Source organism: Cajanus cajan, chromosome 1 (assembly GCF_000230855.2).
Source record: "Cajanus cajan strain Asha chromosome 1, NIPB_CcT2T_4, whole genome shotgun sequence".
NCBI classification, from domain to species: domain Eukaryota; kingdom Viridiplantae; phylum Streptophyta; class Magnoliopsida; order Fabales; family Fabaceae; genus Cajanus; species Cajanus cajan.
The window spans coordinates 78,079,494-78,091,597 of record NC_138517.1 but is presented as its reverse complement, the minus strand read 5'-3'; the positions used below and the strand labels follow the sequence as shown (position 1 = coordinate 78,091,597).

At 38.5% G+C, this 12,104-nt stretch overlaps 1 protein-coding gene across 1 annotated transcript; it reads right to left on the bottom strand.

Annotated features, from left to right (window-relative positions):
* Positions 1-1,383: 1,383 nt before the first annotated feature.
* LOC109787996 (phytochrome B-2) lies at positions 1,384-7,601 on the bottom strand. The gene is made up of 5 exons (XM_020346608.3): positions 5,473-7,601; positions 3,993-4,800; positions 2,771-3,064; positions 2,026-2,245; positions 1,384-1,946 (listed from the first exon to the last, which is right to left on the bottom strand). Exons 1-4 carry the CDS (start codon positions 7,517-7,519, stop codon positions 2,026-2,028), a joined length of 3,369 nt encoding a protein of 1,122 aa, XP_020202197.1. The 5' UTR covers positions 7,520-7,601; the 3' UTR covers positions 1,384-1,946.
* Between the last annotated feature and the right edge of the window lie 4,503 nt (positions 7,602-12,104).

The window sequence follows — 12,104 nt, the reverse complement described above, 5'->3', positions numbered from 1 at the left end:
CCAAAATAAATAAATAGGATGCATAGAAAGAGTGGAAAAAAAGTTTTAACGTGAAAAATAAAAAGAAATAAAAGAGAAAATTTTCTCTCTAAGTGCTTGGATGCATGAAAAAAAAATACTAATTAAAAATATAATTTTCAAATAATAAACAAAAAGAGAGAGATCATTTCTCTCCAATTCCATTCTAATTTTGAGGGAAGATATTTTCCGGTGATTCTTATATAAATAATTATTTTCTTAAACAAATGTTGAAATTTTTGCATCTTTACTCTCTCTCTATTTCTTTGTACTTTATTTCTATAAGGGAAAAAAAAAAAAAAAAGTTAAGAGACTTAACGCCTGCGTACTATCGATCAACAGTAAAATCTTATTGATTGTACCCATGGCTTTAAAGAAAAGCAAGAAAGAATATGAAGGGATACTTTGCACGTGTAAAGCATCTGAATTGCACTTTCTCAACTTGATTAGGGAATGGATCAAAAAAAAAACAAAACTTTATTAGGGAAGCTTGCGGTCAATCATTGGTTCTTCCTTCCCTCATCAATTAATAAAATTCATCTTTTTCTTTATTTATTTTTGTCGTGATTTATCATTAAATCCCTAATTAGGATGTTGATGTACTTGTATTAGATCATGGGTGCATGAACTTTAGTCTTATCTTTTTTCCCCTTCGAGTTTTGAGAAGAATTAGTGGTTACTTAGAAGACTTGACCATCAAATCTGTCATTGATCATTGGATTATAATTGAGTTACATTGCATATGATCCGTTGAATCAAATCATCATCCTAAAATCTTTCTCCTGATAGTTGAAAAAACCCAAAACCAATTTGTCATTTTTGGTTGCTATGTCTTTAGTTCAAGTGCATTTACTTTCAGTATTATGTTCATTTCTATTGGGCAATCAAATCTGTCATCGTGTGATTGGATTATTTGTTACATTGCATATGAACCATTGAATGAAATCATCATCCTAGAATCTCTGTTGATAGTTGAAAACCCTAAAACCTAGTTGTCATTTTGTCTGCTGTGATTGTAGTTCCAGTGCATTTACTTACAGTATTATGTCCATTTCAATTAGACCATCTCAATCCCTCGGAGTGTAAAGCAGTAATTGGTCATTTTCACCCTCCTGATCAACAATATATTAAAATAAACAATTCTCGTACTACTGAGGTTTGAATGGTGAACTCAAGATTCAAGATAAAATACTACTAAAGCTTTCAAGCTCACCAAACCATCTATTTACATCTGCTTTGGAGTTCTGCAAGGATATTCACTCACTCCCTAATGCTTTCTGGATCAGCAGTTGTGATTAATTCATCTGTCATTGTGTTTATTAATAAAATAAATCTGTGGAAACAGACACAATACAGTAATACAGATAAAGAAAGATAAGTGCATATTCATTTTTTATTTCTTTATTTTTTTTTTTTTTGACAGAAGCTAGCTCTCACGAAGTTTCAAAAATACAGGATAACCCAGCTTTTATTACATTGAAGGAAGGGATTTACAGGCGATGATGAAAAAAAAAGGTGGGGAGTTGGAAAGCAACATCGCAGAGGGCAAACCTTGTTGGAGACCAAGATTTTACAATTATTTGCTAACTTGGCATAAGCAGTTGCTTTCACAACAGAGAACAATGCAGGAGATGAATGCAATTGAATCCAACCACGGATTGGAGTTCACTGCAGCAGCTAATGCTGTATGCATTTGCTTGAAAAATTTGCAGGACACCCCATATTGACGACTCAGCACTTCATCTACTCTGCCATAACTTTATCAGTAAGATTTAAGGTTACATTTAGCTACATATTAACTAGCCACTCTCGCTGTACCGAACAAGTTGTCAGGGTGGGAAACATGAGTCCAATTTGGTAGAATTACATAGCCAAATCAGCTTCTTCAAATGCTTGTCCCTTAAGTTGCCTTGTTAGGTGAGCATAATCTATGACAACAAACTATCTAACGGTCAGCATGAGGGGAAGAGCCAGGGCTTTAAATTTAATCTTACAGCTACAGAATACCTATTTAACACTTTTAGGGTTTTTCCTTGTCACAGGTAGTTCAAGAAGAACAAAAAAGTAGCACCGTTCTGCCTCCCTGATATACTGGACTTCCCCATTCATTAGCTTTAGAATCTTCCTGCTCATGCTTAGCCCTAAACCTTCTTGAGTCACCCACCGACTGCTATTGAACATGTCTTGAATCAATTCAGGAGAAAGACCTTCACCAGGACATACCATCCTTCATAAAAAGAAAAAAAAAATATAAATATATATATTAGACACAATCGATTAAATAGCCAGGTGAAAATTGGATATATAGAAAAGCACCATCATTTCGGGCACTAAATTACAAGTTGCTAAATATAAGGGGAACTGTGGAATGTATTTAGCTAATAACCAGTGCTCGCAATTTTTATTTTTTCTTTTTGTTGGATAAGAACATTTTTTTTTCTTCTTTTATGTAATCTCATTTCAAGAAATTATGTGGAATGACAAGATATTACAAGGGATATCGATAAAACATACATCTTTAAGGTTTTCCAAAGTTAGAAGGCATTCTTTCTGAGTTCAGATAGGAAACCTAGATTTTCGATACCAATCTACCAAGGTTCAGAATATTCAATTATTATATTGTCATATTGAGATAGGGTTTATTAAACCCGAGACTCTTATAAACACTCATTTGAGTTTTTTAATTATCATCCGAAAACGGTAAGCACTTACTTGAGGACAAAAATAATGAAAATTACTCACGAGACAGTACCTAAATTCAGCATGGAGAAGAGTAAGCCCATCCGAAATTTGTTTTATTCTTGGGTGTACATGAATCTCTACCCAGCCATCTGGAGATGGTGCATAGCGCACTATATTCAATAAGAAATCAGCCAACACTTGCTGAATCCTCAATTGATCACCATAAACAGCCAATGTCTTGATTTCTTCAGGAATATCACGAATCAACTGTAAATTTCTTTCTCTTAACAGTAACATTACTTGGCTAACAACTGCATTTATGACATTTCCAAGCAAGAATTCCCCCTTTTCAAGCTCCAGGGACCTAACCCCAAAAGGAAAACAAAACATGAATCTTGCCTTTCTCTGAAGAAAATCAATGCAGTAAGTTTATAGGGACATTAAAGCAAGTAAGCACACTTAAGGCAACTAACAGAGGCTGCAAAACATAAAATGAAAGCATCAATTATCAACCCACTAGCAGAGCAAGTTATATTGAGATAGAATTGATTATTGATGTTCAGAGATACCAACTTCCCAAATTTGCATATCCTATTGAGAAGGTAGTGTACGTTTTAACATGATTGACAAGTGCTTTGTCTGACTAAGGCATGTTATGGTAAACGAAAATAGAAACTATTTTCTCAAAGTAACCAGGCCTGAAGACATTTGCCCACCCCATCATTATCAGATATTAACTTATTAAATAATTCTCAATTTCTCGCACTTTAGCATCAACCAATCAACAGTATCTAATAGTATCATGACTATCTTATTAGAAGGGAAATATAACTATATAATGAACTTAAAAACTATACTAGGATTTTAATTTTAGCATTACTTGATAAGTTGATTTGACATAAAACACCATCAAATACCCTGATTGACAAGTGCAAAATCAATACTCAATTTGCACATGTGAAAAAGGCCATTGACCTTAAAGATAGCTTTTAAAATTACAACATTCCTCGAATATTAAAGCCCGCAAGCCCTTAAATGCGTATGGATATCATACTCAAATAAAAAAAGTTTGGAACTACAGACAACTCTACATCAACATTCTAGTTACAGTCCTTTGGAGAAACAATGTTGAACCTTTGGTCTAACTTGGTAACCTAGCCCCATGTCAAAATACCATTTGGTCTAAAAACTTGGCTATTACATTTCAATACCATACAGACAAAAATTTTAACTATCTAACAGTGGCTTCCAGGACAACCAAAAGGTTTTAAAGGATTGCTCAGAAAACTTACCCATCCTCAATGCGTTCAAGATCAACGTCTCGTATTATCTTTAACATTTGCTTCTCACAAGCAGCACTAGTCTCAAGAAACTGCTTTTGCTCATCGGACAAGCCTGTAGCCTCCAAAAGAGAGTTAGTAAAGCGTATGCCACTCAGAGGGTTCTTTACTCCTTGACAAATATAAGCTAACTCTTTCATCCTAGCAAAGGTATTTTTTTCTTGTTGTCTCTGTGACTTTAGAGCCTGTTGAAGTTCCGGACTCACAATTTGCAAAAAGCAAAAAGCCCCAATGATCTGACCATCCATGTTGACCCTCTTATTTGCAGTGAGGAAAGTTTGTATGTACTTTCCATGCCGATCAAGAAATGAAAAAGGGAATTTATCAGTGTCTTGTCCGCCAAGCGCATTGTGCAAGACAATCATGAACTTTGTTACTGAATCTGGACCCTTCAACTGACAGCAATTCCCAAAAACCTCTCCCACCAACATTTTTCCAATGACATCCACACGGCCCCAACCAGTAAGTTTTTCCATCGCAGTGTTCCACTCTAAACAACACGTGTTATCGTCCGATGCAAAAATGGGAGGGATCAAAGGATTTGGACTGTGTATGATAGCCTTGTAGTCGCCTTGTATGTTGATGAATTTGTCCATCACAATTTTTTGACCAGTAACATCCTGACCAACAAAGCACACTCCAACTATATTATTTGTATAATCCTTGCTGGAGCAAGCATTCACCACTACAAAAACTGCCTTATTTTGATGTTCTGGGCCAAACGTCCTCATTTTTATCTCAACATTCTTATCTTCTTCACCTGTACTAATTAAATTCAAGTTATGTCATTATACAACCAATTATCAATACCTTATTTCTCCTAAAGCCAAACTAGATGTAGTTTACAGCAGTAGGCAACAATTTACTTCTAAGCTAGCTCATTGACATGCAGTCTGCCTGATTGAGTGGCTGGAAAGCGGAAAAGTGAGACCTAGTACATTTTATTTTCTATGACCTCAACCATACTTTTGTTATATCAAGTGTAAATTGATTTTCATTCTACAATCTCCTCCTTCACCTAGCAGACCCTAAACCCTAAATGGCACTCACTGGATTGGACTGTAAATGTTTTATTTTCTTCTTTTTTCATAAGCTTTGCATTGTTACACAGTTGAGTAGAATTTTCTGCCTAGGTTGCATTTTTTTTATTGAATTACTACTATATTAGTGAATCATATTTGTGCTTAGGAATTTGGAAGAGTTAGTTATTTATCATGCTATTATAGTTAGTATGAAACTATTACTTTCCAGTCCAGTTGACTCCAATACCGTTAAGTATCCCGTGCACCTACTAAACTTGTAGCCATCTTGTTTACAATCAAATAAAACATGCATTGCATCCCCTTCCAATGGAACTACAGTACAGGGCTCTCCTACCTAATATATATATATATATATATAGACCAAAATGGCAGAGTATGAGAAGGGGTACCTTTTAAAGCACGAGAAAGAAGCTTTTCGACAGTTTCTTCGGACTCCTTAAACACAAGATCGCGAACCAAGGACTTCCCCATAGCCTCCTCAACCGGGAGTCCTGTCAATTCGGAAACCTTTGCATTCCATCCATTCACGTGTCCATCCACATCAACAGCAAATATAGGAGCAGTGGCCGTTTCGATCAACCTAACCATCTCTCTGGCCACAGAACTCAGTTCATCCACCCCTTGCAACTCCAGTTCCCCCACCCGGGGATCCACAACAGCCTTGGAATTGCTATGCTCAGCATCCCTAAACGAGTCACGCAGAATAAGCTGCAGAGAGTGAATTGCATCCATTTCGGCGTTCTCCCACGGCAAGCTCCGGCTCTTGACGACCTCGAGAAACGCCTTGAAGGAGGAACGGGGGTGCATTCTCTGGCCATCATCCTTGTCCTCCGGATGATGCTTAGCACCACCCCACTTGATCTCCTTGGCCGTGTGCGACCTGAACCAGAAAAGAAAATCCTTCTCAGTGATATAAGCAACCGCCATCCCACAAACCGCATCGCCAAGCGAAGCAGCCCCAGGATAGCCAGCATCACCCAAACTATCAGTACTCAACCCGGTTGAATCTCCATGAAAAGCCAACAACCACTCAATAATATCCCTTATATGAGCCTCCGTGGGAGTCACCCCGAGAGGGTAGTAATTCCCCTGATAGTAAAGAGCAGCCCCATCACATTTGACCAAGTCCATAATACTAGGACTCTGAGTAACAATGCCGGTAGGGGAATCCCTCAGCAGCATATCACACAACAGAGTCTGCGTCCTCAAAACGCGCTTCTCCAAGGACTGGGCCGCCAACTGAAGCTCCATATTGAGCTGGAGCCCAAAGGCCTGCATGAGGAACTCGCAAGCGTACCTCAAGGGAAAAGGAATAGACCTAGCGGAAGTGTGATGGCAAACAACAAGCCCCCACAGCCTCATGGAAGTCCTTCCGGAAAGTGCAAGAGCCTCATCGTCGTTGCCGTTGATGATAACAGCCATGACCAGAGAAGCAATGGAACCCATGTTAGCCATGTACTGAGCGTGACAGCCATGAGGGGCACGCAGGGTGGAGCCCACGAGGCAGAGAGGCTGGAGGAGAGCCTCATCCTGGATGACTCTGACAGAGGAAGCGTGGCAATCGACGATCATGCGAACCCTATTCTGCTTGAAGAGGAACCTAGAAGCCTGAGGGATATCGGTGGCGGGGTAATGCAAACCAATGTAAGGCTCCAAATCGGGCCTCTTGCTCTCGGCAACAACCTCCCCGTGCTCGTCCTCGTGGAATTTGTAAACCATGACGCGGTCGTACCCGGTCAGCTCGCGGACGCTCTCCACGACGGTGTCGCAGAGGAGGGAGACGTCGCCGCCGGGGAGGCTCTGGAGCTGGGAGATGGCGCGGACGGCGAGCTTCTGGGACTGGACGGCGCCGGCGATGGAGAGGGCGGGGTCGGAGAAGGCGGCGGGCTCGAGGTCGATGACGATGCCGACGTCGACGCGGTGGAGGATGGCGTAGAAAGGGTTCCCGGAGGAGCGGGAGTGGATCCAGAGGGGGTTCATGAGGGAGATTTCGCGGGCGGAGAAGGCCTTGTCGAGGAGGAGGGCGGTGGAGGGGGTGAAGAGGGCGCGTACGTCGGCGCCGAGGGAGAGGGCGTGGTGGCGGTCGTCGAGGGAGGGTACCGAGTGCGGCGCAATGCCGAGCATGTCCCGGGCGTTGTCGGAGTAGGCGAGGAGGCTGAAGGAGGCCTCGTCCACTGCCAGCATGCAGCCGAAGGGCTGGATGAGCCCTCCACGCTGGATTTTCTGCAAATACGCCGTTATCTGCTGCTCTGGGATCCTCTCCGATGCCATTCTCACCGACTGCGAGTAGTCGAACGACCTCCCCGACGACTCCTCGAACACCGCGTGCAGCCTCGCGTCTTCCGTGTACTGCGCTATTGCCTTCCTCATCCACTCTGTTCCTGTTCCTGTTCCTGTTCCTCCTCCTCCTGACCCTGTCCCTGTGCCTGTCGCCATCGCACTCTCTCTTTCTGTTTGTGGTCTCAAACCCACTCTCCTTTCTTCTTTTTCTTTTCTTTTCTTCTCTCTTCTCTTCTCTTCTCTTATATACTACACCTTCTTTTCTTTCTTCTTTCTTTTTTTTTTTTACCTCTCTTTTCACTTTCTACCCACTCTTTTCTTCCACAATTGCTTCTCCCATTTTTATTTTCTTCATCTTGCTCCGCTGGAATTTCTTGTGGCCAGAGAATGCAAAAAACAAAATTATTCAGAGCATCTCCGGTGTCCCAACCACTTTAAATGGGTCTTACCACTTTAAATGAGTCTTACTGTACCACGTCACTCATAAGCAACTCATACTATATTTTTACAACTTTTGCTCCAATGACAATTGCTTATAAGCACTTCAACTTTTTTACAACTCATATTACACTTTTTGACACCTCAATTTTTTTACAACTCATATTTCAATAATAATAAAAATTACATAATAAAAAATATAACAAAAATTTTAATAATAAAAAGAAATTACATAATAAAAAATACAAAAAATTACAATAATAAAAATAAATTTATTAATAAAACGAAATACCAAAAATTACAATAATAAAAAAAATTACATAATAAAGAGAAATTACATAATAAAAAGAAATACCAAAAATTACAATAAAATTAAATATAAAAATTAAATACGCACTAAATTAAAATTACAATAATATTTAATCTCCTAATTTGCGCCTAATAAAATTACAAGCCAATTCATGATCTTTGAGCTGCTTCTCAGTCATTCCAGATGTATCCTTCATGAGAATTTCATACATTGCACTAAAGTTAGCTGCTTCCTTCGCTTCAGCCAATTTCTTTACTGCAGCACTTCTTTATAACATTGCTTTTGTTATGTTCTCCAACTCCTCTTTGTTGGAAGATGTTTCGCCAACCTTTCCTTTACTTTTTCTCTTCGCTGCTTTTTGACCTATTGGACGAGACATTGGTGTTGTTGGGTCATATTCTTCACAATCATTGGCTGCATCTGTGTTAGAAGACGTTGAGTATTGCCCAGATTTTGAAATCTTTGATCGTTTGGAAGAGCTCTCCATTGATTCCGATTTCCATTTTGGCTCATCTCTTAATAATAGCCATGCATGCTCAAAATTGAATTTTTCACCTACATCTTGCGAGTAAATTTTATATGCATTTGCCATGATGTCTTTTTCTGAGTTGCCACTTTTTTTTATCACGAGCTTGTTTATAACATCCGACAAATAATTGAACAGCTTTATTAATTCGAAACCAACGACTTTTTAACTGACCTGGATTTCTTACTGGAAATTGATTGCGATTGTTGTTGTAATTCTCCTTGATTCTAATCCAGAAACTATTTCCAGTTTGATCAACTCCAACAATTGGATCCTTCGAAATGTTGAGCCATGATTGAATAAGTAAATTATCCTCTTCAACAGAAAAACTTACACGTGATTTTTTTTGAGTAGATATTTCTTCTCCTTGTTGCCTTCCAACATCAAGTGTGATGTTCTCTAGCCCTACTTGAGACTCGGATACGGAACCAATTGGTGAATTTGTTTCGGAAAAATTTGAAGGCCTAAAAATTATATTGGGATTGGTTGGTATCGGTCGTGGATACATAAAAAAATGGGGATTTGGAAAATTATTATTGGTTGAATATGGTGGTGGTGGTGGATACATAAAAAAATGGGGATTTGGAGAATTATCATTGCTTGAATGTGGTGGTGGTGGTGGGTATGTAAAAAATTGAGGATTTTGAGAATTTTCATCGGAAGGGATTGGAGGTGGTGGTTGGTTTTGTAAAAAATTAAAATAACTTTGAAAATTAAATTGATTGGGATCCATGTGGTAGAATATAAAAAAATTACAAATGAACAAAAAAAAATAATTTTTTTTGGATGCTAATAGTAAACGTAAATAATAAACGTGAATAGTAATTTTTTGAAATAAATTGTAAACTTGGATAATGAAATGCAAATTAACCGAACAATAGACTGCAAATGAACTACACAATGTGAAAAATAGAGTGCAAATGAACTACTGAATGTGAAAAATAGAGTGGAAATGAATTGAAAATTGGACATCAATTTATACATAAATGTCCAATGGCTTTTTAACGTCTCTCCAACGGCTTTCAACGTCTCTCCAACGTCTCTTTTTTCTTATTTTCGTTTATGAAAGTCTCTCACTCTCTTTTCATTCTCTGCACTCTCCCTCCCTCACTCTCCCGTCACTCACTCTCCCTCCCTCACTCTCCCTTCACTCACTCTCCCGTCACTCACTCTCTACACTCTCCCGTCACTCACTCTCCCTTCACTCTTTCTTCACGGGGTCGTGCATGGGGGACGATGGCTGCTGGCGGTCGCGCATGGGGGGCGGTGGCTGCTGGCGGTCGCGCACGGGGGGCGGTGGGGTTTTGGAGGTCGCGCATAGGGTCGATGGCTTCTGGCGCGCGGGGCTGAGGGGTCGCGCACGGGGGCAGTGGCTTCTGGCCCGCGGGGCAGAGGGGTGGCGCACGGGGGAGGTGGCTTCTGCCGCGCACGGGGAGTGAAGGGGTCGCGCACGGTTGGCGGTGGCTTCTGGCAGTCGCGCAAGGGGAGCGGTGGCTTCTGGCGCGCGGGGCGGAGGGGTCGCGCACGGGGGCGGTGGCTTATGCCGCGCACGGGGGGCGGAGGGGTTTGGCCGGTTGCCGCGCACGGAGGGCGAAGGGGTTTGGCCGGTGACGCTCGAACGGCCACTGGCGACATGGGCCGGCGTTGCCAAACCTCCCGGACAAAGGAACAAGACGTGAAGGACGTGAAAATGGTTTTTTCTGTTTTTCTTTTTCATAAATGTGGTCCACCTAGATAAATTTCAACCAATGAAATTGTTTTTGTCAGTGCTAAGGGTTGTTGCTTGTACAAGCAATTCACAAAAAAATTTAAAAAATCCAGCTGCCATGTAAGACAACTCCAACAGGAGTTTGTTACAAGGAACGGTGCTTAACAATAAGAAACCCTTCAAGCACCCTCCGTTGGAGGTGCTCTAAGAAACTCTTTATAATCATTGTCATTCATTCATCGGAACCCAAATACATATTCTAGCTGTTAGTAAAATAATATAAATTGAAAAGACGTTATTTGACTACTTTTTTTGTATAGCATAGTGTAGTTGAATTGAATTATACTTTATAACGAAAAAATGTTTAATCATTTAATCACTCAAAGGACTTTCGGCAAATCGACAGACGAATAGCATTTCATGATTTTACCAACAAGCACTGCTTTTTTTGTTTTACAGAAATTTACAGAGCACTGTTATTTCGTTAGTTAGTTATTTAACTCATGTCGCAATGTTCGTGTAGCACACTGGCATAGGCATAAACATTACAACGTGTTTCATGCAAATTCCTGTTTGATTTATCGCAAATTTGCGGTGAGAAAAATGAATTGCTATTTATTTAGATAACTCATAAATCTATATTCCTTGAATATTGCTTTAACTAAAGTTAACTCAAATACACAGAAATACATTTTTTTTAATCCATATACACAGATATACATATTACATTCAACAGCTCAAAATTCATTTTATCAAAATCAATTATACTAAATTGCAAAACCAACGAACCTTTATTAGAATCATTCAAAGATGTTTTTTTAGGTATTTAAAAACTAATTTCAGAATGAGAAGAATGAATCTAAACTTAGTAAATTTTTTAAATTTTCCATTAATCAGTAAAGTTGATTTTTAGTATGAAACTTATTAAGTATATATTTTGATAAACTTCTCAATATATTAATACTTCTTTTGATAAACTTCTTTATATATTAATACTTCTAATAGAGAAAAAAATCTCATTGTTAACAATTTGGTTAATCTCACTATGAATGTATTGATTTTGAAAATTTGATAAAATTGGATATCCAAATCAAATCAATTAAATTGGTTCAATTTGTTTTAGATTAAATTAAATAAATTTGACCTTAATTGATTTGAATAATATAATTACATTTTACAAATCAAATGATTCAATAATTGAATTAATTTATTTTTATTTTTATTTTTTAAATTGATTTTATTATTGTTTAGTAATGCATTAACACTAGTTACACAACTCACTCAATAATTTAGTTATGTTTGAGAGGCTACCTTAATTTTAAATGTTAGGCTACTTGAATTTTTAAAGTTGAACTATATATATTGAATTACTTTAATTTCATATTTTCTTATGTTACTCTTTTATTCACACTCAAATGTTATGTAACTTGTTTTAATAATAGGTTTATATTTAATTTTTAGGATGAAATAATATTTTTTATATATATTTTAAAAAATATAAATATAATATTTTTCTTCAAGAATACTAATTAATTTGAACCGTATCAACCCATTGTTGATTGATTTGGTCTGGTTCATGTAATGTGCTAATCTTTCGTCGATCGAGTGAGTCAACTACATAGGCTCTTCACATTTCTATGTTTGAGTTTCGAGGGTTGTGTATCATATCAATCTCTCAACAACCAAGTATTCAAATACTCTTTGAAGGGTTGTGTACCATACTAGTCTCCTACCGACCGAGTGAACCAAGCATGCTCTC

Excerpts from the sequence above, each read along its gene's own strand:
- LOC109787996 (XM_020346608.3), bottom strand. The coding sequence starts at position 7,519 with ATGGCGACAGGCACAGGGACAGGGTCAGGAGGAGGAGGAACAGGAACA. Across the intron at positions 3,065-3,992 it reads CTTGAACGCATTGAGGATGG|GTCCCTGGAGCTTGAAAAGG; the intron begins GTAAGTTTTCTG and ends TTTTGGGGTTAG. Across the intron at positions 2,246-2,770 it reads CTTCTCCATGCTGAATTTAG|GATGGTATGTCCTGGTGAAG; the intron begins GTACTGTCTCGT and ends CTTTTTATGAAG.